Genomic DNA, 27,835 nt, shown 5'->3' with positions numbered 1-27,835 from the left:
CCCGCTAGCAGTCAGACAGAGCTGACCTGCTGTCATAAAACTATGTGTATCTGGTGTTGATGCAACTTGGTCTGGGCCAGAAGTTCAGATGCACCTCCTTCCCCCGCAGCCTTCTGGAACACATCACAGACCCCAGAAGACTATGGGACCATTTAAGAAGCACAGCGCAACTCACGCATGCACATTAGGAAATCAGTTGTGAAGTCCCAAGGCTTCACTGCCATTTTCCTTTACCTGAGATGCCTTTGCCTGCACCTAAAGCCGATTAACCTCCTCCAACCCAGGCCAATACATATAAATGGCCGAGAGGGAGCTTCCTCCTGAGTGGACATTCCTGAACGTCCTTCAGAAGGAGGGAGATTGCGCCGGCCACGTGCATGCGCAGCTGTGCAATCTCAGTGTGCCCGTGTCCCTTAGGACACAGCTCAACACTGTTCAGCAGGAGGGCTTTGTGATTGGCCCTTTTGATCACATGACGGCTGTGTCGAGTCACAGACATCATGTAATGTCAGCACAGCCGTTGAAATGGCGATCGGCTCTGCTTCTCCTCATGCAGTGAGGAGAAGGAGAGAGGATATGTGCTGCCAGCTGGGGCTCAGTGAGTATAGAGCTGTTTTACTGCTTTTTACTCACTGATCACCCAGCTAGTGTCCCCAACACAGTGAAAACACCTGTCACACATCTGTCCCAGTAAAATAATCTGTTACAGTGAACATCTGGAAAATCTGTCCGTGATCACCTGGCACATCTGTCTGAAATCATCTGGCACATCTGTCCATGATCATTTGCCGCTTCTGTCCGTGATCTGCCACATCTGTCTGTGATAATCTACTACATCTGTCCATGATCATCTGGCACATCTGTCCGTGATCATCTGCCACATCTGTCCGTGATCATCTGCCACATCTGTTGGTGATCATCTGCCACATCTGTCCGTGATCTGCCACATCTGTCGTGATAATCTGCCAAATCTGTCCGTGATAATCAGCCACATCTGTCCATCACAATCTGCAACATCTGTCCATGATCATCTGGCACACTTCATCTGCCGCATCTGCCAGTGATCATCTGCCACTTCTGTCTGTAATCATGTGCCACATCTATCCATGGTCATCTGCCACATCTGACCATGATCATCTGCCACATCTGTCCCAGTCAACATCTGCCACATCCCAGTGACCAACATCTGTCACAGGGCCTTCAAAAATGTGATAGGTACTCAGGAAATGAACTGTTTAATTTATGTCTTTAGAACGCCTGACGGTGCTACTTGGATGTTGGGCCTCTGTATGTGATCTGCCACATCTGTCCGTGATAATCTGCCAAATCTGTCCATGATAATCAGCCACATCTGTCCACGATAATCTGCAACATCTGTCCATGATCATCTGGCGCACATCATCTGCCGCATCTGCCAGTAATCATCTGCCACTTCTGTCTGTAATCATCTGCCACATCTATCCATGATCATCTGCCACATCTGACCGTGATCATCTGCCACATCTGTCCCAGTCAACATCTGCCACATCCCAGTGACCAACATCTGTCACAGGGCCTTCAAAAATGTGATAGGTACTCAGGAAATGAACTGTTTAATTTATGTCTTTAGAACGCCTGACGGTGCTACTTGGATGTTGGGCCTATGTATGTGGCCAGGCTGTGAAAAATATAACACATGGGGTATCACCATACTCAGGAGGAGCAGCAGAATATATTTTGGGATGTAATTGCAAGTTTATCTATGCCATGTGTAAGAAATAACTTGTTAATGTGACAATTTTGTGGATTAAAACTATTGAGGGCAAGAAATTGCAACTTCAGAAAACTCACTATGCTTCTTACTAAACACGTTGGAATGTCTTCTTTACAAAAAGGGTCATTTTGGGGGTATTTGTACTGTCCTGACATTTTAGGGCCTCAAGAAATGAGATAGGTAGTCAGTAGATCAGGATTGATCAAGGGGCTCTTTCACATGGGCGGTCCGATCAGATCCGCCTGTCAGTTTTTTAGACTGATCTGATAGGATGCCCCATTCAGCCCTATGGAGCAGTGGTGACATGTCCACTGACACCCGCTGCCATCCGCATCTGATCCTGTCCGTGAAATCCGGACGGATGGAAACCCTATTTTCCATCCTTCCTGGGGATGGGATCAGATGGGATCGGATGAGAGCGGACAGGCGGTCCGCTCTCATCCGATTCCCCATAGAGAGCAGTGGGGGCTGTGACACCTCCCTCTCCACACTGCAAGCGGAGACGGAGCTGTCATCCGCCGGCTCAGCGGGGATCGCGGATCGATCCCCGCTGAGCAGTGTGAAAGAGCCCTAGCTTATAGGCTCTATAACTTTCACACAAACCAATTATCATACACTTATCAGGATTTTTTCTTAACCAAAGACATGTAGCAGAATACATTCTAGCCTAAATTTATGACAAAATTAGATTTTATTGGATTTCTTTTGAAACAGAAAGTAGAAAATCTAGTTTTTTTTTTTTACAAATGTTTGCTCTTTTTTTCGCTTATATCACAAAAAAATAAAAAACCCAGTGGTGAATAAATACCACCAAAAGAAAGCTCTATTTGTGTGAACAAAGTGATAAAAATTTAATTTGTGTACAGTGTAGCATGACTGAGTAATTGTCATTCAAATTGCGAGAGAACTGAAAGTTGAAAACTGGTCTGGAAAGTAAGTGGGTGAAAGTGCCCAGTATTGAGGTGGTTAAAGAATCGGCTCGGGTGAGGGCATAGTTGAATCTCTGGACAGTTAAGAGTCCTTATATTAACCCCTGCCCAATGGATCCAGCTGCTGTCAAAAGCCAATCAGGAGTGCAAGTCCCTGGAGAGGCAAGTCTCTTGTGGATATCGCTGGATCGAGAGGGGGTATGTATTAGTTGGGGCTGGGTGGGAGCTGCACACAGAAGGTTTTATAACCTTCATGCACAGTGGTGTTTTAGCCTTCATGCGTGAAGGTAAAAAAACCTTGTGCCTTTAGAACCACTTTAACAAGTTCTGAAGCGCCCACCACATATAAACTGCGGCAGGGTGGCCCTACTGCGCAAGATCACGTACATGTACATGACTTTGTGCATGCGATGAAGGTGGCACACGTGCTCCCCCAGAGCACAACTCCCACTATGATTAGACACACTGGGAGCCAATCAGTGGGTCCAGCGGTCATGATGGTTTCCGGGCCCCCCTGCTCGTTCAGAATGACATAACAGCGGTCTGCCTATGTAAACAAGGCAGGCCGCTGTTCTGTCAGGGAATAAAAGAGAGATCTTGTGTTTCAGCCAAGCTAACACAGATCTCTCTTTTCCTCTAGTACATTCACCCCCCCCCCACAGTTAGAAAGCACTCCCTAGGAGCTCACCTAATCCCTTGATCACCCCTGGTGTTAACCCCTTTCCTTGCCAGTGTAATTTATACAGTAACAGTGCATTTTTATTTCAGCACTGATCACTATATTGATGTCACAAGTTCCCAAAAAGTGTCAGATTTGTCTACTGCAGTGTCGCAGTCCCGCAAGAAATTGCTGATTGCCGCCATTACTAGTAAAAACAATAAAGAAATAAATAAAAAGTCCATAAATGTATCCCATAGTTTGTAGACAAGATAACTTTTGCGCAAACCAATCAATATACACTTATTAGGATTTTTTCTTTACCAAAAATCTGTAGAAGAATATATATTGGCCTAAATTAATGAAAAAATTCGATTTTTTAAATTTTGTTTATTGGGAATGTTTGATAGCAGAAAGTAAAAAATATTGGAAGAAATTGTGCCTCAACGTTAGTGTCAATGGGAGGAATAGTGCCCCATCGCTGGTGTTAGGGGGAGGAATAGTGTCCCATTACTGGTGTCAGTGGGAGGAATTGTGCCCCATTACTGGTGTTAGTGGGAGGAATAGTGCCCCACATTGGTGTCAGTGGGAGGAATAGAGCTCATCATTAGTGTCAGTGGGAAGAATAGTGCCCCATCACTGGCATCAGTGGAAGGAATAGTGCCCCATCATTGGTATCAGTGGGAGGAATAGTGCCCCATCATTCGTATCAGCGGGAGGAATGGTGCCCCATCACTGATGTCAGTGGAAGGAATAGTGCCCCATCATTGGTGTCAGCGGGAGAAATGGTGCTCCATCACTGATGCCAGTGAGAGGAATAGTGCCCCATCACTGGTGTCAGTGGAAGGAGCAGTGCTCATACATTTTGTATCCATGCCTGGAATCATGCCTCATATTTGGCATCAGTGGAAGGAATCATGCCCCATCATTTGTGCCAGGGGGAAGGAACAGAGCTCCACTGTTGGTGTCAGTGGAATAAATTTTGCCACAATGTTAGTGTCAGTGGGAGGCATGGTAACTCATTGTTTGTGTCAGTGGGAAAAACAGTGCCCCAAGGGCTGTATAAAGGCAAGCCCCATGCACGGCTGCCAGCAGTAAATGGCTGAGAAATACAGCACTGGCTGGGACTGGATGCTCTACCGAGTGGTAATAATATTTAGGGCTGTATGTGCACAGAGATGAACACAAGAATACTTTGTCCTGAGTACTCTACAGTCACATCTCAAGCAGTCTAATCAGTCCTCCTCTGCTGAACTACAGAACAATCCCCCTTCCCTCAATATAATTCAGATAATAATGATGGGGTTTTCTGTCGTTCAGCAAAAGACAACTGGGCCAGGCTGAAACTTTTCCTTGAATGGTCAGTGCAGAAAAGGCAGTGCATTGTCTACTCCACAGACCTGGGATAAGTACCATCAGAAAGGAGATCACTGGAGAAAGAGGAGGATGGACCCAGAGCTGGAACGAGGGAGGGAGGGGAAGCTTGCTGTCCATTCTGGAGCTTTCCCTCACAGGTCTTATCATCTCTTTGTACTTTTCTACAACCAGTGGGACTACTCTGCTCTGACTATTGGCACCTTCTGTGCCCTCTTGGTTCTGAGCTCAAATTCTACTGTTTTAATGGATTACTTTTCAATTTATTGTAACCCTTAGCACATTTATTTGCTGACCTTGCACTGTGCTTATGTCTGTTTTGGACTTGTGTCTTGATCTGTATTCCTGGTGCTGCAGGCTGCGGTGTAGTGCACCCTTGTATTATTTTCTATATACACAACATGTTCATTATGGTCTTCTTTTCCAGCCCTGACTCAGCTTGACACTATAATGGCTATTTTGCAAATAGTAGCCCAGAAGCTCAAGGGGACATTATCAAAACGTCAGTAGAAAGCTGTAGAAGGAGTTTTTCAGCTTTTTTGCAGTAACGTTTTTCAGCTGTTTTAGCAAAACTATACCCCCACAAAACCTTATATCTCAAAACATTGACAAATGCAGAATAGCTGTGTTTTTTTGGCACTTTTCCACGTTTTTTAAGTGTTTTTACCTTTTATCAGAGTTAGAGCATTTGTACGGTTGAAAAACGCCTCATAAAACCCACTAATTCTAGGTTTTTTTCCAGCCAGAAAACGCCCCTGCTAAAAACTGCTGATAACAGCCAAAAACAGCAGCTTTATAAACATCCAGTGTGCATGAGGCCTTAAATTCATGTGTGTGTAAAGGTAGGCATCCCAATACTTTTAACTATATAGTATATAAATACACTGTTCAAAAAATTAAAGGAACACTTTTTAATCAGAGTATAGCATCAAGCCAATTAAACTCCTGGGATATTGATCTGATCATTTAAGTAGCAGAGGGGGTTGCTAATTAGTTTCAGCTGCTTTGGTGTTAATAAAATTAACAACAGAGGCACTAGATGGGCAACGATGAGACAGCCTCCAAACCAAAACAGGTGGAGGCCACTGACATTTTCTTTCCCTACTCCTCTTTTCTGACTGTTTTTCACTAGTTTTGCATTTGGCTAGGGTCAGTGTCACTTCTGGTAGCATGAGGCCATACCTGGACCCTATAGAGGTTGCACAGGAAGTCCAACTCCTCCAGGATGGCACATCAATACATGCCATTGCCAGAAGGATTGCTGTGTCTCCCAGCAGAGTCTCATGAGCATGGAGGAGATTCCAGGAGACATGCAGTTACTCTAGGAGAGCTGGACAGGGCCAAAGAAGGTCCTTAACCCATCAGCAGGACCGGTATCTGCTTCTTTGTGCAAGGAGGAACAGGATGAGCACTGCCAGAGAACTACCAAATGAACTCCAGCAGGCCACTGGTGTGAATGTCTCTGACCAAACAATCAGAAACAGACTTCATGAGGGTGGCATGAGAGCCTGACATCCTCTAGTGGGCCCTGTGCTTACTGCCCGGAACCGTGCAGCTCAATTGGCATTTGCCATTGAACACCAAAATCGGCAGGTCCACCGCTGGTGCCCTGTGCTTTTCACAGATGAGAGCAGGTTCACCCTGAGCACATGTGACAGATGTGAAAGGGTCTGGAGAAGCCGTGGAGAAGGTTATGCTGCCTGTAACATCATTCAGCAGGACCAGTTTGGTGGTGGGTCAGTGATGGTCTGGGGAGGCATATCCATGGAGGGACACACAGACCTCTACAGGCTAGACAATGGCACCCAGAAAGCCATTAGGTATTGGGATGACATTTTTGGACCCATTGTCAGACCCTACACTGTAGCAGGGGGTTCTGGGTTCCTCCTGGTGAACGACAATGCTCGGCCTCATGTGGGGAGAGTATACAGCCAGTTCCTGGTGGATGAAGAAAGTGATACCAAATGGCCCCCACGCTCGCCTGATCTAAATCTAATAGAACACCTCTGGACATTATGTTTTGGTCCATCTGACGCCACCAGGTTGCACCTCACTCTGTTCAGGACAGGAGCTCAGTGACCCCCTGGTCCAGATCTGGGAGGAAATACCCCAGGACACCATCCGTTGTCTCATTAGGAGTATGCCCTGACATTGTCAGGCATGCATACAAGCACGTGGGGGCATACAAATTATTTAGTACAATTTTGAGTTGCTGCAATGAAATTTCAGCAAAATGGACTAGCCTGCTGCAGTGTTTTTTCACTTTGATTTTCGGGGTGTCTTTAAATTCAGACATCTGTAGGGTGATAATTTTCATTTCCATTAAACAATGTGGTATCCTTTAATTCCTAACACATTACCCAGTCCATACCAGTATAGAAATTCAGCATGCTATTTTTCTCAGTAGAGATCTGATGTATTTTCAAAGTGTTCCTTTAATTTTTTTGAGCAGTATGTATATATATATATATATATATATATATACATACAGTGGTGATCGAAAGTTTGGGCACCCCAGGTAAAAATTTGTATTAATGTGCATAAAGAAGCCAAGGAAAGATGGAAAAATCTCCAAAAGGCATCAAATTACAGATAAGACATTCTTATGATATGTCAACAAAAGTTAGATTTTATTTCCATCATTGACACTTTCAAAATAACAGAAAACAAAAAAATGGCATCTGCAAAAGGTTGGGCACCCTGCAGAGTTAATATCTTGTACTGCCCCCTTTGGCAAGTATCACAGCTTGTAAACGCTTTTTGTAGCCAGCCAAGAGTCTTTCATTTCTTGTTTGAGGTATCTTTGCCCATTCTTCCTCACAAAAGTCTTCCAGTTCTTTGAGATTTCTGGGCTGTCTGTCACGCACTGCTCTTTTAAGGTCTATCCATAGATTTTAAATTATGTTGAGGTCAGGAGATTGTGAAGGCCATGGCAAAACCTTCATTTTACTACTCTTGATCTAATCCCCCGTGGATTTTGAGGTGTGTTTAGGATCATTATCCCTTTGTAGAAGCCATCCTCTCTTTAACTTCAGCTTTTTCACAGATGGCATCAAGTTACCATCCAAAATTTGCTGAAATTTTATTTAAACTATTTTTCCTTCTACTCGTGAGATGTTCCCTGTGCCACTGCCTGCAATACAACCCTAAAGCATGATTGATCCACCCCCATGCTTAACAGTTGGACAGAGGATCTTTCCATTAAATGCTGTGCCCCTTCTTCTCCAAACGTACCTTTGCTCATTCCAGCCAAAAAGTTAAATTTTTACCTCATCGGTCCACAGAACGTGTTTCCAAAATGCATCAGGCTTGTCTGTATGTTCATTTGCAAAGTTCAAACACTGATTTTTGTGGTGAGGACGTAGAAGAGGTTTTCTTCTGATGACTCTTCCATGAAGACCATATTTGTACAAGTATCTCTTTATAGTGGAATAGTGTACCACAACTCCAGTGTCTGCCAGATCTTTCTGGAGGGATCGCGCAGTCAAACGTGGGTTTTGAATTGTTTTTCTCACAATCCTGCGAGCTGTTCTGTCTGATATTTTCCTTGGTCTTCCAGATCTTGCTTTAGCTTCCACTGTTCCTGATGACTGCCATTTCTTAATTACATTCCGGACAGAGGATATTGACATCTGAAAATGCTTTGCTATCTTCTTATAGCCTTCTCCAGCTTTGTGAGCGTCAACTATTTTCAGTTTCAGTTTTCTAGGCAACTGCTTAGAAGATCCCATGGTGCTGATTGTTGGTGCAAGGTCAGATGAGTCTGGGCATTTAAAACCTTTGAGATTGACATCACCTGGTCTTCCCAGACGATGATTGAGAACAATCCATGACACTGGCAGGTCTCAGCCTTGCAAAGGGGGCAGTGCATGCTATAAATTCTGCAGGGTGCCCAAACTTTTGCAGACGCCATTTTTTTTTTGTTTTCTGTAATTTTGAAAGTGTCAATGATGGAAATAAAATCTAACTTTTGTTGACATATTATAAGAATGTCTAATCTGTAATTTGATGCCTTTCAGAGATTTTTCCATCTTTCCTTGGCTTCTTTATGCATATTAGTACCAATATTTACCTGGGGTGCCCAAACTTTCGATCACCACTGTGTATATATATATATATATATATATATATATATATATATATATATATATATATATATATTTACAGTATACAGTATCTCACAAAAGTAAGTACACCCCTCACATTTTTGTAAATATTTAATTAGATCTTTTCATGTGACAATACTGAAGAAATGGCACTTTGCTACAATGTAAAGTAGTGAGTGTACAGCTTGTATAACAGTGTAAATTTGCTGTCCCCTCAAAATAACTCAACACACCCATTAATGTGTATATATATATATATATATATATATATATATATATATATATATATATATATATATATATATATATATATATTTTTTTTTTTATTTTTTTTTTACAAGATTTGAGGCACAACAGCTAGACACCCAGGGTGCACAAAGACTGCAAATGGCTATGTATAAGAGTTTATGGAGTCAGGTGGGGTTAAACTATATTTCCCTTTGCACACGCTAATTACAATAAATTTTACAAAGTTTGAAAAAGTTGTCAATTTAAAAATCTGAATTTTGAAGGAAATATTGAGAAACAATTGTATACAATGTAATTATAAAATCACTACAGCTACTGAACGAAAAGAGCTACCCATGACAAGTAAACAATGTTGTAACCTGATAATATTTGTCTATTTTAATCTGTAACTAGTGATTTGCCCATGGCAAGACGCAGGGCTATATAGAGAAGCTGTGAAGCTTTCTAAAGCTGCCATCAGGGAGCCACAAAAAACAAACAAAGAAAGCGACAGCAAGCTAGATAAAAAGAAAGGTGCAAAACCCACAACAACAATATTACTATTCAATTCAATTGGAACAATAAACTGACTTAAAGTGATATAACAAAAAATTAAGCAGGGTGTCTGAAAATCACAAACACCACACCCCTCAAATTTGAAAAATTGTGCAAATGACTTAAAGGGATATTAACCGCTTCAATGCTGGGAACTTTCACCCCCTTCCTGCCCAGGCCAATTTTCAGCATTCAGCACTGTCACATTTGAAATGACAATTGTGCAGTCATGCAATACTGTACCCATATGAAAGTTTTATCATTTTTTTCACCCAAATAGAGCTTTCTTTTGGTGGTACTTATTCACCACTGTTTTTTTTTTTTCTAAATAAATGAAACATGATTCTCTGGGGCTGTTTCTCTGGTATAGGCTGACTTTGTTACATTGAGGGGCCAGTGGATGGGGCCATGTATTATAAAATCTTGCATGAGAACCTTCTTCCCTCAGCCAGAACACTGAAGTTGGGTCGTGGATGGGTCTTCCAGCATGACAGTGACCCAAAACATACCTCCAAGGCAACAAAGTAGTGCCTAAATAAGAAGCACATTAAGGTCATGAAGTGGCCTAGTCAGTCTCCGGACCTTAATCCTAAAGAAAATTTATAGAGGGAGCTGAAACTTCGAGATGCCAAGAGACAGCCAAGAAACCTTAAGGATTTAGAGGAGATCTGTAAAGAAGAGTGGGCCAAAGTCCCTCCTGAGATGTGTGCAAATCTGGTAACCAACTACAAGAAACGTCTTACCAAAAAGGGTTTCTCCAGCAAGTACTAAGTCAGTCATGTTTAGCTTGGAGATCAAATACTTATTTTACTCACTAAACTGCAACTTATAACATTTGTTTTAATGTGCTTTTTTTTCTGCATTTTTGGCTGATATTCTGTCTCTATCATTTAAAATACACCTATGATAAAAAATATAGACATTTAATTTCTTTGGAAGTGGGAAAACGTACAAAATCTGCATGGATCAAATAATTATTTACCCCACTGTAAGTGTGGCAGCAAAGAGGGTGGGCTTTACCACCCACACACTCTACATATGCATCTATGGGCTGTCAAGGTTTCTGTGCTGAGAGAGCACACACTGCTTGCTTATAGCACAGTGACCAATGTAAATATTGGGAGCTGGCGGGACTCTCATTCATGTGATCACTATGACAGCCAATCACAGTGGCCACGTGATTGGGTAGACCTTCCTGCCCCTAGTAGTAATAGCCCAGATGAAGGGATGCCAGTGCAATGTCCTCCAGGCTTTAGGTGGGCCAGATTGTGGCCTGTGGGAGTAGAAAATGTCCCAGGATCAGTGGTAAGTAAATATTGCCTTGAGCTTGGTGGTCAGTAGGAGTAAAAAAAAAAATGACAAGCGTCTGTGCTCAGTGGGAGGAGGAATAGTGCCCCATTATTGTTATCAGTGGGAGGGATAGCGCCTCATCATTGGTGTTAGTGGTAGGTATTATGCCTCACTGTTTGTGTCCAGTGGAAGAAATAGTGCCCCATGGGCTGCATCCTGCCTGCAAGCTACAGTTTGGAGTCAGATGACTTACAACATAGTCCAAAAAATAAAAATCATCATCATCAGGGGTTTTCAAGCACAAGATTGATACTTACATATTCTCCGTACGTGTCCTGTGCTGGTGGTGGGGGTCGGTAACCCGCAGGAGGAGGTAGTCCTCTTGCTCGTGTGGCCAATATTCCCCGAGCTCTTACAGATGGAACCCTGGCAGGGGTCACTCCTCTGGGAGCCGGTGCCCCTCTTGGGACTCCTGCAGAAGCGGGTGGCACTCCTCCACGGCTCCTGAAAATAAATTCACAGTTTAGGTCATATAGTGTAACTATTTGTCATTTAAAAACATTTTAATAATTATTCATACAAAATGTAGCATTACAAAGCAGCCCTGGAAAGATAGTGACTACATGTATCATAAATGTGAACAACAGAGCCATTAATATTATTATACAGGACTTACTGAATATAGCATCAGCAGTTTGTGCAGCCCTTTGCAATGTAAATGGAGACAGTACAATTACAATATAGTTCAATAGAGAAGGAATAGTAGGGCCTTGCACATGGAGCTTACAATCGAATGGGAGGGGTAAGCGGTACAAAAGGTAATAGTTGTGAGGGATGAGCTGACGGAGGTGGCTGAAGTACAGTTTTTAGGTGGAGGTGGGGTAAGTTTCCCTGAAAAAATTTGGTTTTCAGGGATCGCCTAAGGCCCCTTTCACACTAGTGCGACTTGTCCTGCGACTTGGGACTGCAAAGTCTCATGACAAGTCGTACTCCATGATTTCCAGAGAGTACTGTTCATATCTGTGCGACTTCACAACGACTTCAAAGTAGTTCCTGCACTACTTTAGGTCAATTTTAATGCATTTTAAATTCCAAAGACAGGCATTGCTTCAAGTCTAGTCAAACTTGCGTCAAAATCGTGGCAAAAAATTAGCTTTAAGGTCACATGAGTGTGAAAGGGGCCTAAAGGTGGACAGAGGGCTAACCAGACACACTGGGGTTGTTCCAGTAGATAGGGGACGTTCTGGAGAACTCCTGGAAGTGAACATGAGAGTAGGTAGCAAGGGAGGAAGAGAACAAGAGGTCTTTGAAGGAGGGGAGTGGGCAATTTGGGCAATATCTTAAGATGAATTTGGTTATGTAGCTGGGAGCAGAAATGTGGATGGTTAGTATTTTTAAATGTATACGTTGAGCTAGTGGAATCTAGTGAAATGATTGGTGTTTGGTAGATAAATTTATAGTATGTATAAAGTAGCATACAATGATGATTAACCATGACTAAATGATTCATCAATCTAGGTCCTTCCAATAATGGCAAGGATTATAGGTCTAAATGGCCTCAACAGACTCTTCATTTACAAACCAAAAGAACAAAATAAAGAACATAAAATATCATAAACATAAACAAACAATAAACCATTTTGACAATGCAACAATGAGGCCCCATTCACACTGGGGCGATCCGACTTCCAGGGGCGACCTCCGAGGGGCCGGCACGGACTTCATAACATTGAAGTCTATGACGGTCGCTCCGGGTCGCCCCAAAGAAGCTCCGGACCCTTTTTCTAAGTCAAAGCGACTTGTGTCGCTCCTATTAGAACGGGTCCGCAGCTTCCCTATGGAAGGCGACCTACGGCGACCTGTGAGGCGACCAGGTCGCCTCACAGGTTGCCCCAGTGTGAACTGGGACTTAGGGAGTCATTTGGTGTCTATAAAGGCATACTTTATAACTAGAATTGCCCATATCCTCAACCATGCATCCATCTTACTTTTTTACAGGGAAGCAAACTCTTGGAAGAAACACTAATAACCATGGAAGTTGAAGGATCATACCCCCAATGGGCCCCTAGTTTATAACAATGCAACAATTCATTGATCACACAAAGACTTCCTGAGCCAGAAAAATGCTGTGACAAACCTCTTTTTTTAACCTCCTACCAACCCTTGAGTTCCAATAAACCTCAAAATAAGCATGGATGGGTGGGGAAACTTTCCTCTGCCTAAACTTTCCAGAATACCCGACGGTATTCACAGGAACAACCTTTGTCACAAACAAACAATAAACAGTTTTGACAATCCAACAAGGAGGGAGTCATTGTCCTTAAAGGCAAAATGTATAACTAGAATGGCCCATGTTCTCAGCCAATCCCCCACTGTCTCAAAGACATTATCAAACACTTCTTACTTTTTTTTTCCAGGGAAGCAAACTCTTGGTAGAACCACCAATAAACAAGGAAGTTGAAGGATCACACTCCCGATGGGCCCATAGTTTGTAACAATGTAACAATGTATTGATCACCTAACGACCCCCTGACCCAGAAAAATTTTGTGACAATATTTTTTTTTTCCTCTTACCAACCCCTGACTTCCAATGAACCCCAAAGCAAGAGTGGATGGGTGGGGAAACTTTCCTCTTTGCCTAAACTTGCCAGAATACCCAGTGATGTTCACAGGAACATCCTTTGTCACTATACCCTGTTCATCAGACTTTCAACCACTAATGGAATGAGACCTATATCCCTTCCACACTAAACTTACATCTCAAAGATGAAGTCCAAGTATGGCAGCTTTTACATAGTTACATTGGTCCAGCATGGACCAATGTAAGTATGCATGACCAATGTAAGTATGCATATGCCATACCTGTGGGATTCCCATCAAAGCTGTAAATCACTGTAGTAGCTACTAAACCACTATTCCTGTGATCCCCACTAGCTTCTGGGTCCCATGTCGAGCAGTTGACCTGCTGCATTGTGAACACAGGAGGTCTCTAGCTTGGTGTGGCCACCATTCTTTCAACACTGGAGGCACATGATCACGTGTGGGCTTTACCATGGGTAGTGTACATGAAAACTCAGTTTGCTTAGGAACACCCACACCTCCAGCCTGACATCTACTCATCAAAGCATTTTGGATTTTTTTATAGCTCTTTCCAAGAACCTCTTGCATTAGGACTGGGGGTTCTCGAGAGGAGTACTGAGGCAGGGTGTTGTGATGTTTTCAGGAAGTTATGTAAAGCAACCTGTCAGCACTTCCCACCAGCTATGATCTGGCTGCATTTCATAGAAAAGCCCAGGAATGCCATCACTGGGTCTAAATTAAGGGACGTAATGAAAAATGGAAAAGTTTATTTAAAAAATTCATTAAGTTCAGAAAATTTTATATTGATGTGGAAGTAGAAGGAACTAGGGGAGGCAAAATATGAGCAGAATTAACTTCAGCTTTAATCATTTTTAATTTGATTTTTCATTAGCCGTTGACTTGCCATATCCTTAAATTTTATGTATAAATCATCTGTCAAAAGAAGCTACTGAAATTGCATCATTGCTTTGTAAGAGCCACCATCATTTCATGTTATTCTTGGGATAAACACGTACACACACACGCTCTAAGGGTGGGAACAAATAGATTCCATGGAGACCTCCGGAATTGTTCTCCATCAAAACAAGCCTTCCACTTTTAGAAAACCTGTTTACAAAAAAGCTTTTTTGATGTCATGTTGAAAACATTGTACATGTGTAGATACCATGGGAGGGTGGTGGACATTTCTGGAATTCTCCAGAGATTGTCAGACATTACAGCTAATATAGCTACTGTATGTAAGGCATGACTTATGGCTCTAGATCCATTCCAACATCCCCTGGAAAAATGTTGCACAAGATACTTATGGGAGTATGTGGGACTTTTGAGACCTTTGTACAGACAACTTCATATGTATAAAACATTTGGGGGTGATTTACTAAAACTGGAGAGTGCAAAATCAGGTGCAGCTGTGCATGGCAGCCAATCGACTTCTAACGTTAGCTTGTTTATTAACCTGGAATCTGATTGGTTTCTATGCACAGCTGGGCCAGATTTTTCATGCTCCAGTTTTAGTAACCCCCCCCCCCCCCAACCAATGCATCTTTACTGTTATAAAGTAAAATCATATGGCATAAAAATGTTTTGATAACAGTGTGAATATTACTTATTCCATATCCACTTGCAGACCGCCCGCCCACAATGTACTGCGGACGAGCTGCTGTTGTAGGCAAAGTGACGTACCACTTCCGGGTGTTGCATGTGCCCCCTGCCCAGCACCCGCTGTGATTGTACACACCGGAAGCCTGTCAGCAAGTCCCAGCTAATGATTCATGGCCAGGACCTGCTGATTGACTGTGTACAATCACAGCCCAGGGCTCTGTGTTGGTAAACAACACAGGGCTCTGTACAGAGAGAACGGTCTGTCAGTTTCTCATCCCTGCAAAGCAGAGATGAGAAACTGAGAGATCTAATTGTAGAAGCAATATATTTTACACACATTAAACATAGGTAGGCACACATTTAACCCCTTGATTGCCCCAGATGTCAATCCCTTCCCAGCCAGTGCCATTAGTACAGTGACAGTGTATAGTTTTACTACTAATCACTGTATTAATGTCACTGGTCAGGTCAGTGGCAGCTAGTCAGTCAGCCCCCCCCCAGCATCAGTTAATGTCAGATTGCCTGCCGTACATTTGCAGTCTCATTATAAATCACTGATTGTCACTATTAGTAGTATAAAAAAAATAAAAATTCCAGTACATATACACCTTAGTTTGTAGGCACCCTAACTTTCATGCAAACCAATCAATATACACTTATTGGGACTTTTTTTTTTTTTTTTTTTTAGGAAAGACATGTAGCAGAATACATTTTGCCCAAAATTTATGAAGATTTATTTATTTTTCTAATGGATATGTTTTATAGAAACAAGTAAAAAATATAGGTTTATTTTAAAAAAAAAAAAAAAAAGTATTTTTTATATTGCAAAAAAAAAAAAAAAAAGAAAACCCAGTGGTGATCAAATACTATCAAAAGAAAGCTCTATTTGTGTGGAAAAAAAAAATAATTTTGTTTGGATACAGTGTTGCATGACTGTTACAGTAGTGCAGTGCTGAATAAGTCATGAAGGGATTAAAATCTTCCAGACACGTGCAGGGCAACAAGGTGGTCATAAGGACCCAGGACAGCATGGCATGCTTACAATATTGAAGAAATGATCATGTTATGTGGGTGATTTGGGGTTCTAACTGGTCATGGCATTGTAGCCAGGAACAGCAGTGGTGTTACCATTGCAGTTGGCCAGGGCCCTGGATTACCCATTTAACATGGCACTTTCCATGTAAGAATGTCATAGAAACATAGAAACATAGAATGTGTCGGCAGATAAGAACCATTTGGCCCATCTAGTCTGCCCAATATATCTGAATCCTATGAATAGTCCCTGGCCCTATCTTATATGAAGGATAGCCTTATGCCTATCCCATGCATGCTTAAACTCCTTCACTGTATTTGCAGCTACCACTTCTGCAGGAAGGTTATTCCATGCATCCACTACTCTCTCAGTAAAGTAATACTTCCTCATATTACTTTTAAACCTTTGCCCCTCTAATTTAAAAATGTGTCCTCTTGTGGTAGTTTTTCTTCTTTTAAATAGGCTCTCCTCCTTTACCGAGTTGATTCCCTTTATGTATTCTCTCCTCAAGCTTTGTGAGCACCATGCCATCCTGTATGTGGTCAAGCACCTCATTGGTCCACAATGCTGGAACTCATTTTTAATATTATTTAGCTAAGTATCTCTTCCTCCCCTGGCTTTATGTGAAGGCATTTTGGCCCCTGTATGACATTAATTGAAACAATTCTACAGCAAATGCGTGCCATAATCAAAGCTAAAGGCGGTCCAACATGTGTGCCTTTTTTTTTGGCCAGGCAGTGTAGTTAATGCCTCTTCAGCCTACTATATAGAGTACCTCCTGAGCCCACCCAAGAAAGATATACTAACCCACTCATGCTCCCTCAAATCCAGCTCAGGTACCTGATGGTGTTGGAGTCGACCCAGCTGCTCCTGACCATGTGACAGTGTTTGGTCCTGGAGATTAACTGCTCAGGCCCAAGCACTACCATATGATGGAGGTCACATATCTCATATCTAAGAACCTTTCCATAGGGAGAACAACCCAACGAGGACAATGCAAACATCAAAATGTATAATTCCTTAGAAGAATTTAACAATATGAGGCAAACTACACAAAGCAGTCAGCAACAGGAAACCAATTTTAAATATGCAGAGCAGAAGGGTAATTTATCTTTAATTTAAATAAGCAGTACCCTTTAAAACAGCTTGATGTATCACTAGACCAGTGTTTCTCAACTCTGGTCCTCAGGACCCACTAACAGGCCAGATTTCAGGTATTACCTTGGGGAGATGCAGACTAGAGTACTGCAATCACTGAGCAGCAAATGATATCACCTGTGATTTATTTCGGTTTTCTTGCAAACCTGGCCTGTTAGTGTGCCTTGAGGACCGGAGTTGAGAAACACTGCACTAGACCAACAACCTTCATCAATATCTTCAATAGTATTGAGCCAACAATCCAGCTCATATAACAGTGGGGAGGTCAAAAGCAAACAGTTTTGAACAATATTGAAATGCAATTGGAGGGCCCTTTTATTAATCCCCTGGTCAGTGAGATAAAAATGGCTGCATAGTTGGCATTTCAAACTGAAATAAAACAGTGGGTCAAACTAAGCAGATTATTTTTCAAGGGGCCACAGCACTTGATTCCATTAAAAGAGTTATGACACTCTAGCACTTAATGGTATAGCAATAACTGCATCTAACAACCGTTATTCCAGGAAAAAGAGCATTTAAACATTTCTTTAAAGTGTTATCAAACCCAGGAGCCTGCATTCACTATATCTGCTCTCCCACAGTACACAGAATATGAAAATTCAATTATTTTAGTAAATATAAACTGCTAAATACCTGTATATAGCAGTCTTGTTTCTTTTATAAGTGTCTGCTTAAGCTTATATGAGTTTTTATTCTCCCCTGGCCCTCTGTCTAGACAGTGCTGATTGGCCCTGTGCTGATCACATGCACCCTTCCAAGAAAAAAAAAAACTTTCTAGCAATACACACCGAACTGAGCATGTGCAGCCTGACTCCAAAGGCACGAGATGGGTTGGAGTCAGTTAAAGAAGAGGAGGATCACAGAGACAGAATCCCACAGCCTTTTTACACACAGCATTAACCCCTTAGGTTCCACTGTGAATACAATAAGCATGCTTTGCTGCATATACAGACTGATTTTACTATTGTGTGTTTTGTAACATTTTAAGCATTGAGATGCGAAATGTCAGAAGGAATTGTAGCATTTATCAACAGCAGGGGTATCCTTCAAAATTTCATCTTAACCAATGCTGGCTGCAAAGGAGGTGCACGAGTACTGTATTGACATGAAGTCAAACAGAGAAAAGCCTCTCAGGTGTAATGTTGAGCCTGGTGCAGGTCAGATCCATCATCCGTAGTAATAGAGTATCCAAAAGTAAGACCGCACTCAAGGCAAAAGATGAAATCAATGATGTCCGATCGTACTACTCATGAGTAAGCGATCATCAGTATCGTGAAACGCGTCAACCTGACATGTCTGTCATGCACTGTCTGTGCAAATTTATCCATGAGGAATAAAGGACATCATTGATTTCATCTTTTGCCTTGAGTGCGGTCTTATTTTGGATACTCTACTGTATTGACATGCCTGCTGTAGAGATCTACTTCTGCACAGTCAGATAGTAGACTATTCCAGGTCATGTGCTCTTATTTCTTGAGACAGAAGCCAACACTGCAGAGCAGTCAATAAAATCCTGGACTTCAACTTTTTCTCTAACTTGGTTCTAAGCGTGCACTCACACTGGCATTTTTTAACTGGTCCCAGGTGCAGTCCACTCCCTTGGTCCAGTTCGTTTGTGTAGTGTGATTGCTCTGAACTGTGCCAAGGATTGGTTATGCACACTGTGCCCAGGACCACTTAGAAGAGGTTATTCCGGGCAAAATTCACTTGTGGCCCAGAACAGTTTGCTGCAGCGTGAGTGCAAGCCATGTCAGAGCACAGAACTCTTCATAGATAACTGTATAGAAGCAGGGATCACTAGTCTGGTTAGCAGAGGTGATCATTTCTGGCAGCCGTTACCACCAGAAGGGGAAAAACAGCTGATATTTTATGAAATCCATACAGTATATTAGTTCACAATATCCTGTGCTGTAAAAAGGCCCTACAAAGTTTTTCAGCTGTTATTGTTAGCAGCAGTTACATAGTTACATAGTTAGTCAGATTGAAAAAAGACACAAGTCGATCCAGTTCAACCCAGAGATAAAAAAAAAAAAGAAGAAAAGAAAGGGATTGTAAAGTTTCAAGGTTTTTCACCTTAATGCATTCTATGAGCACGAGCCCAGTGGCTACAGCCGCTTTCTCTCGCCTCATTGGATAAATTGATAGTAGCAGGAGCCATTCAAATTCAGCGACACAGGGAAGGGAGACGGGGCCTTGGGAGGATGCTTGCATGGGTACCCCTATGGAAAGCGGCTCTCCATGGGGGCACCCAATAAAGGGGAGGAGCCAGGAGGGCCAATGGGGTACCCCAGAAGAGGAGGTTTAGGGCTGTTCCATGAAAAACCCAGGTACCCAAGCACAGAACAGGTAAGTATACCATGTTTGCTTTTTTTTTTATTTAAAAAAATTGGAACCTTTACAACCCCTTTAAGCACACACACATACAAATCAAAAACCTCAATTTACACAATCCTATACCCACAGTTGATCCAGAGGAAGGCAAAAAAAAAACAAGACAATAAAGCATGATCCTATTGGCTCCAGCAGGGGAAAAAAATAATCCTTCCCAATCCCCCAAGAGGCAATCAGATATTCCCTGGATCAACTTTACTGGTAAATATTAGTACCCAGTTACTGTATATTGTGTACATTTAGGAAAGAATCCAGGCCTTTTTAAAGCAATCTACTGAGCTTGCCAGAACCAGCTCTTGGGGGAGTCTAATCCACATTTGAATAGCTCACTGTGAGGAAGCCTTTCCATATTTGGAAGATAAATCTCTTTTACCTCCAGACGTAAAGAATGCCCCCTTGGCCTCTGTGATGACCTTAACATGAACAACTCAACACCAAGTTCACTATATGGACAACTTATGTATTTATACATGTGGATCATATCCCCCTTAAGCTCCTCTTTCTCTATTTCCGCAATATATTTTGTGTGAACTGGTGCCCAAAACTGAACTGCATATTCTAAATGACCAACACCATCAACATCAGGCCACACGTTGGGCGCCAAAATGTCACAGCTCTACTCCTGGTGTCAAAGGGTGTACACATTGGTCAGTTGATTTAGAGGGGTACTTGTCCCATCAGTGTTATGATCCTTGGTATACATTGAGACCAGCTGAATGGGCTCACACCAACACCATCAACATCAGGCCACACGTTGGGCGCCAAAATGTCACAGCTCTACTCCTGGTGTCAAAGGGTATACACACTGGTCAGTTGATTTAGAGGGGTACTGGTCCCATCAGTGTTCAGATCCTTTGTATACATTGAGACCAGTTGAATGGGCTCACACAGCAAGCAAGTAGGTAAGTATCCCTAAGTCAAATTCCTTCCAAAAATAGGTTCATTTCTCATTGTAGGATAGGGAGCAGAGCCTGGAAAACCATAATTTCTGTCCCTGGCCAACTATATGTCAAGGTTTGCTGTTTTATTATAAATACAGACTAATATTAGGAGGATATGTATTCCAAGCTACATACATCTGTTGTAGACTTCTATGAAGTAAAAAAAAAAAAAAAGAAAAAAGAAGATATATATATATATATATATATATATATATATATATATATATATATATATATATATATATATATATATATATATATATATATACACAGATGTACTAAGTCTGTCCTAATGGAGCCCATGTATGTCTGCCCTTATGCACTACTAAATATTTTCCTCTTATCATACAATTATGAAAAGATACCAGTTCCCTCCCATTATTACTGCATGCTCCAATAATGGCAAAGTGCAATGTTTAATGCTGTTATTGTTTCAGACTCACACATTGCTCATCTATTAAGAACAATTACTCATGTCCACACTCTAAGTGACATCAGCCTTAACCACTTGCCGACCGCCGCAAGTACATATACTGCGGCGGTCAGCCCCTCGCAGGCAAAGTGACGTACCGGTACATCACTAGCCTGTGAGGCTCTGGGGAGCGAGCGCGCCGCCGGAGCGAGCGCGCCGCCGGAGGCGCGCTCCCGCGCGGTCACGGGCCCCCCCGCGCGTGTGAGCGGCGGACCCATTGATCATTGTTCCTACACTTCAAGCCACAGCCAATCACAGTTAGAATAACGCCCCTAGGGACACACACAGCCCCTCCCTCTCAAATAAAGTTAACCCCTTCACTACCAGTGTCATTTTACAGTAATAGTGCATAGCTATAGCACTGATTACTGCATTAATGTCACTGGTAACCCCAAAAGTGTCAAAAATGTCAGTCAAGGGTCCGATCTGTCCGCCCGATCTGTCCGCCCCAATGTCGCAGTACCGCAAAAAAATCGCCGCCATTACGCATTACGCAGATCGCCGCCATTAAGCATTAAAAAAAAAAAACAACAAAAATGACAAAAATCCTTCCCTTTGTTAGTAAACGCGATAACTTTTGCGCAAACCAATCAAAATACGCTTTTTGCGGTTTTTTTTACCAAACATATGTAGCATAAAACAAATTGGCCGAAAATTTTAAAAAATTTTGATTTTTACATTTTTTTTTGGGGAATTTCATATAAAAAAATGTGAAAAATATTGTTATTTTTGCAAAATTGTCGCTCTTTTTTTGTTTATAGCGCATGATCAAAAAATCACACAGGTGATCAAATACCACCAAAAGAAAGCTCTGTTTGTGGGAAAAAAAGGACGTCAAATTCGTTAAGGTACGTTTAGGCACGACCGCGCAATTGCCCGTTAAAGTCACGCAGTGCGGAATCGCAAAATGCCCCCTGGTCAGGAAGGGGGTAAAATCTTCCGGGGCTTAAGTGGTTAATAGTTGGGTCAATCGATAGACATTTCAGTCAATGCACAAACTAGAATGCCACACAACTTGGGTAATAAAAAGGTCAGGTAGTGCACAGCCAAATAAATACAAACTCAGCGCATTCAGTTAAAGTGTATGTAAACATACAAACTTGTATGTTGTTTCAAGTTCTGTTTGTGGACTACAGAACACTTCCTTATAATATGGTGAATAGGAGGGGTTGTAATCTGTAGTCCTGTCCTAGTGTGACAACAATGCTCATCTATAGATACTGTCAAGTGAGAGAGAATTGTCACCCCAAGACAGGTGTAGCACTACAGGTGTCGCTGGTATGAATGGTCCCATATCCTCACTTAAAACACACACAGCCAGGCATACAGGCATACATTTCTCCACTGGCTCAATAATATATTCTAGGGGTATCCTTTGTATTTCTATTAGAAAGAATATATGAGTAATAAATACTCACGTGATCACGCCTAGGTATTGTGACCAAATAAAATTATATATATGTACAAAATGTGAAAAGAAAGAAAAAATGAGCTGCTAGTCAAAACAACAGTGGGTTGTGAAAATTGTAGTGATGGGGAGACAGCGCTCAAATTATTAATACATAGTGCTAAATGCTTCCAAAAATCAAATGTGAATCAATTAAATCACTTCAGGTAGGTAAATAAAAATAAAAATAAAATTACATTGTTGACATGACTAAATCCACAATCTAATAGAACCAGCGGGTTGCCCTTAAAGTGCTTAAATTATAAGGTGACTGCGCTTATGACAACAAATACAATGCTATTGCTGAGCAGAACTTGGATAGGCATGGGATGGCATAGGATATCCTAAAGGAGCTGAAGTGAACGAGGACTCTTCTCTCTATCCTGACCGAGGACCTTCACAAAGGGGTCAATTCAATAAAATAATGCATGTGGAAAATCAATTGTGAAAGTTCAATTCACCAAGAGTTTAGCATTAAATAGCAAATGCGGTATTTTTTCGATTGTTCAGTAACTACCGCGTTTTCTCATGAGGTCATTTATCGCACGTGTCGACGGTTAAGGGTTGTTTAACCACTTGCCAACCGTTCACTCAGATATACTGCGGCAGAGCGGCTTGGCTGCACATAATCAAGTAGATTTATGTGATAGTAGATCTATGCGCACGATGCCGAGCATGTGGTCTCGGCATCGCGCGCGCGCTGCTATAGCCACGTTCCCACTGTAATTAGACACAGCGGGAGCCAGACCATGGGAGGAGCAGGTACGATCGCCGCCGACCTCCCGCAATCTTCAGGGCAGCTGACAGGAGAGCCGCCTGCCTATGTAAACAAAGCAGGCGGCTCTCCTGTCAGACAGGCATAGTGAGATTGTGTGTCTCAGCTAAGATGAAACACCGATCTCTGTGTGCCTTTCACAGAGCCCCCCCAACAGTTAGCACAATTTAGGAGCACACTTAACCCCTTGATCACCCCCAGTATTAACCACTTCCCTGCCAGTGTCATTTATACAGTAACAGTGCATATTGTTTAGCACTGATCACTGCATTGGTGTCACTCGTCCCCAAAAAGTGTAACTTAAGCCCCGTACACACGTACCGAATGTCGGCCGAACGATCGGCCGTCTTTTGTCCGGTGCTGCCCTGGCGGCTGAAAAGTGTAAAAGACTGCAAACAAATTTTTTCGGCCAACAACAGCCGACTGCAGAAGTGATGTCATGTGATGGTTAACTTTCCTTGTCTTTTTTCTTTTCTGAGCATGCCCAGTCTTGCTAATCTGCTGTTTGTCGGCCGAATTCTGTACTGACTGGAGAACAATCGGCCGTTCTGGTGACGGCCAACAAAAATTTTATAGCCTGCACACCCGATTCTGTTCGGCCGAAAAGTCGCTGTCGGTTGTCGGAAGCATCATACTAACAAGCCGACAATCGGCCGATCGTTCGGCGGCCGAATATTTACGGCCGACAATCGGTACGTGTGTACGGGGCTTTAGTGTCAGACTTGTTTGCCGTAATGTCGCAGTCCCACTAAAAATTGCTGATTGTCGCCATTACTAATAAAAACAAGAAAAAAAATAAAAAGTCCAAAAATCTATCCCGTAGTTTGTAAACGCTATAACTTATTATATGCTTTTTGGTATTTTTTTTTACCAAAAATATGTAGCAAAATTCAAATTGGCCTAAACTGATAAACAAATTTGATTTTTTAAATTTTTTTATTGGGAATATTTTATAGCAGAAAGTAAAAAATATATATACATTTTTTTTTTTTTTTCAAAATTGGCACTGTTTTTTTTGTTTATAGCGCTAAATCTAAAAACCGCAGAAAGCTCTATTTGTGGGAAAAAAGGACATAAATTTTATTTGGGCACAGCGTCGCAGAACCGTGCAATTGTTAGTTAAAGTAGCGCAGTGCCGAATCGCAAAAAAATGGCCCTGGTCATTAAGGAGGTAAAACCTTCCAGGGGCTGAAGTGGTTAAGGTAATTTCCTTATAACATTTTACGTTTTAACATGTTTGTTATTTTTCTCTTGCAAACAATTTTTTTTTTTAACCTAACATTTTTTACAGTAATCTGTATTTGGAGGCATTGAATTTCGAACTACCTTCTCAAATTTATGTCTCCTGATGCTTGCTAATCCAAGCTTTGTCTTTTCCATGTGGAACTCTGTTGCCTTAAATAGCTGTTAAGCTGTGTTGCGCTCCTTTACTAAATCCTTCATGCCATACATTCATAAAATGTGGGTTTTTTTTTTTTTTTGTAAATGTATGGCCTGCTAGAGCTGTTGAAAGTGGTCTTTACTAGATTGTTCTATGTTTTTGGCCCAGTTTTGTGCTGCTGCCTATGTTTATATTGTAGAAACTAAAGAAAATGTGACTATATTTATTTTATACTTTTTTTTTTTTATTTCAATAGTTTTTATTAAAATTTTTGAATTGTAACATATTTTATATTTTTTTTAAACATTTGTATTTATTTTTCATGTTCCTATTGAAGTTTAACTTGGCGTATATAACCAAAAGTATTACAGTGGCCACTTCAAGAGGTCACTTCTAACTGGAGTAATTGTCATGGTTGATATACTCCATTGTTGCACTTTTTTAAATGTTTACTTTAAAAAAAAAATATATATATATATATATATTATCAATACATACAAACACCCTATGGTGGACGAACAATACTTACATTCAACCAAACCGAACCCAAAATAGGGGAGGGGGAAAAAAGAAATTCCAGCTACATATAGAGATACTCTTTACTCCACCATGGGTCAATATACCCCTGCCAGGCCCATCTTCCAGGTCCACCCAGTCATTCTGATTCTGTAGATACATTATCAACCCAACAGTCCCATACCGCATTAAACTTTTATTTTTTTATTTTTTTTTTATGTTAAATTTCAGTCGATGTTTGCATTTCATTTGCACTGCAAGTCATGCCTTTTTGATTTAATAATAAAAAAGATAAAAATCACTACTCATGATGTATAATGCTACATTTTTGTGTGTCCGCTGCTGGTGGAATAGTGGCAACTTTCTGTGGGTCCTCTGTGGGTTGAATTAGACCTCTCTCTGAGGGTAGTATTGCAGCCCTTTCTGTGGGTGGAATGGAACCCCTTCCTGTGGGTGGAATTAGACTCCTCTCTGAGGGTAGTATTGCACCCCTTTCTGTGGGTGGAATGGAACCCCTTCCTGTGGGTGGAATTAGACCTCTCTCTGAGGGTAGTATTGCACCCCTTTCTGTAGGTGGAATGGAACCCCTTCCTGTGGGTGGAATTAGACTCCTCTCTGAAGGTAGTATTGCACCCCTTAATGTGGGTGGAATAGAACTCCTTCCTGTGGGTGGAATTAGGCCCCTTTCTGTGGGTCTTCTGTGGGTTGACTTAGGCTCTTGGTTGGTGGAATGCCCCTTTCTGAGGGTTTGAATGGGCCCCTTTTTCTAGTACCACACTTGTTACCACCACCAAAAGGGTTGTGTTAAATATCGCACCTTTTTTTAGTTCCTGTTTCATTTGTGAATTTGACTTTAACAGATTACTGTACAATTTATTGCAATATTTACCGACAATTGATTTTTTTCCTTGTTTACCGCAAAATCGTTACTTTTTTTTATGAACTGGATTTTACTTACCACATGCGATAACTTAAGCAAATGAGTAACATGGTACCCTTACCGCATGCAGTAAAGCTTAGTGAATTGACCCCAAAGTCTCTACTTGGTGGGAGAACTGGGGCATAGAGCATAGGTCAGTACACACAAGCATCAGAAGCATCAGCTACAACCTTCTGATAGCTATTGAGTGCTAGTGAGAAAGACACAGACTCACGATACCACCAACTCTGGACCCTCTTCCATCCAGCCTCTACCTGCTATCTTCTGGCGTGCTTCTCCAGAGCAGAAAAAATAAAATAAACCCCAGACTTTAGAGAATAGGCCCCTCAGCCAAAGCCATGCCTGGGACCTTGGTGAAATCTCAGCAGCATCTCCAGCAGACTGTCCAGAAGGACAGAACCCCTCAGGTAGGAGCCTCCTCAGGCTAAGCTTAAAGCATTTGTTACCCCAAAACGTAATATTCCTGATATGTGCCTGCTGTACAATGTACTTGTATAAGAAAGTATCCTGCTCTCTTTATATTTCTTCCTTTATGTGAAATCCCTGCTGTTCCTGATAGTCCCTCTGTTTTCCTATTAAACATTGACCACAATAAGCTGGAGAGCACAACGTGGTGAGTTCTCTAGCTATAAGTGTACTGTCCTCCAATGATCTGACTTGTCCTGAAATGCCCCCGCTGCACAGCTGTTCACTGGCAAGCTCAGCGTGCTGCTGCTTCTCCTCCCCCCAGCTCTTATGTAGCTGAGAACAGAGGGAATGTGATCACTTATAAAAAAAAAAGGGAAAATGGATTTATAATGTTTTTTTATATCTATATACAAATGTTTTTCCTTTCATTTCTATTTTAATTTGAATGGGTTGTTTTACAAGGTGATCATTTACAATCACTTTAAGGCTATCCAGGAAACCCTGCTAAAGTACTTCAGACTATTTATGGACTCTCTAGCCCCCTTCTAGGCAACCTCTCCAGGGATTAGCTGGGTCCCCTATAAATATTCAATCTACTCTTCTATTCTACCTCCAACTGCACTTCTAGAATCTTCCAGAAGGCACGGGGAGCAACCAGACCAGCAACATGTGTAACACTGAGCAGGCTATAACAATCACCCCCCTGCTCCACTGATTACAGAGGAGCTAAACTAAATTTACCTAGCAACCTGCTCTGATTAGGAGGGTACTACACAGGAAATGTGTTATTGGCATAATCACCAAGTGAAAATAAAGAGAAAAACAAAAAAGAAAGGAAAATTAATGCAGCCATCACATCTAAGTAAACTGCAGCAACATCTAGGTAAACTGCAGCATATGCTACGTTTGTCCTTGAGGTTAGATACAGTTTATGAATTGTAGTCATAAAATGATCTTCCCTCTGGCACGATTGAGTCAATCACCATTGGAGATTGAGACGGCCAATGGTTTCCGATTGGTGGTAGTGGTCAATCAAAAGCTGAGGGGAAGGGAGATGGTAAAAAGTCAATGGTGATTTAGCATCTCTACATAACCAAACTTTAGGGTAGGAAAGACCCCTTAATGATGTTCAGAAATATACAAAAACTACAGGCAGGCTTGCTACTTGTTAACCCCATCCCAACTCAGGTTACAATATATTCTGCCCTACATTTTTAAACCTATTCTGATAGCACAGAATAGTCATTTACCTTTGCACTGATATTTTAAATAGCTGTGTGAACTTTCTAAATAAAACT

General features: G+C 41.7%; 1 protein-coding gene across 1 annotated transcript in view; it reads right to left on the bottom strand.

The window, feature by feature from the left end:
* KHDRBS3 (KH RNA binding domain containing, signal transduction associated 3) overlaps positions 1–27,835 on the bottom strand; it is a 192,931-nt gene that overhangs the window by 16,464 nt on the left and 148,632 nt on the right. Inside the window, exon 7 of the mRNA XM_082258238.1 lies at positions 11,211–11,397. Within this exon, the coding sequence (XP_082114364.1) occupies positions 11,211–11,397 (187 nt within the window). The remainder of the gene's footprint in view (positions 1–11,210; positions 11,398–27,835) is intronic.

The sequence above is a fragment of the Pelophylax lessonae genome (genome assembly GCF_965119305.1).
Source record: "Pelophylax lessonae genome assembly, chromosome: 5".
Classification (NCBI taxonomy): domain Eukaryota; kingdom Metazoa; phylum Chordata; class Amphibia; order Anura; family Ranidae; genus Pelophylax; species Pelophylax lessonae.
The sequence above is the reverse complement of the archived record's forward strand: the minus strand, read 5'-3'. Positions and strand labels throughout refer to the sequence as shown.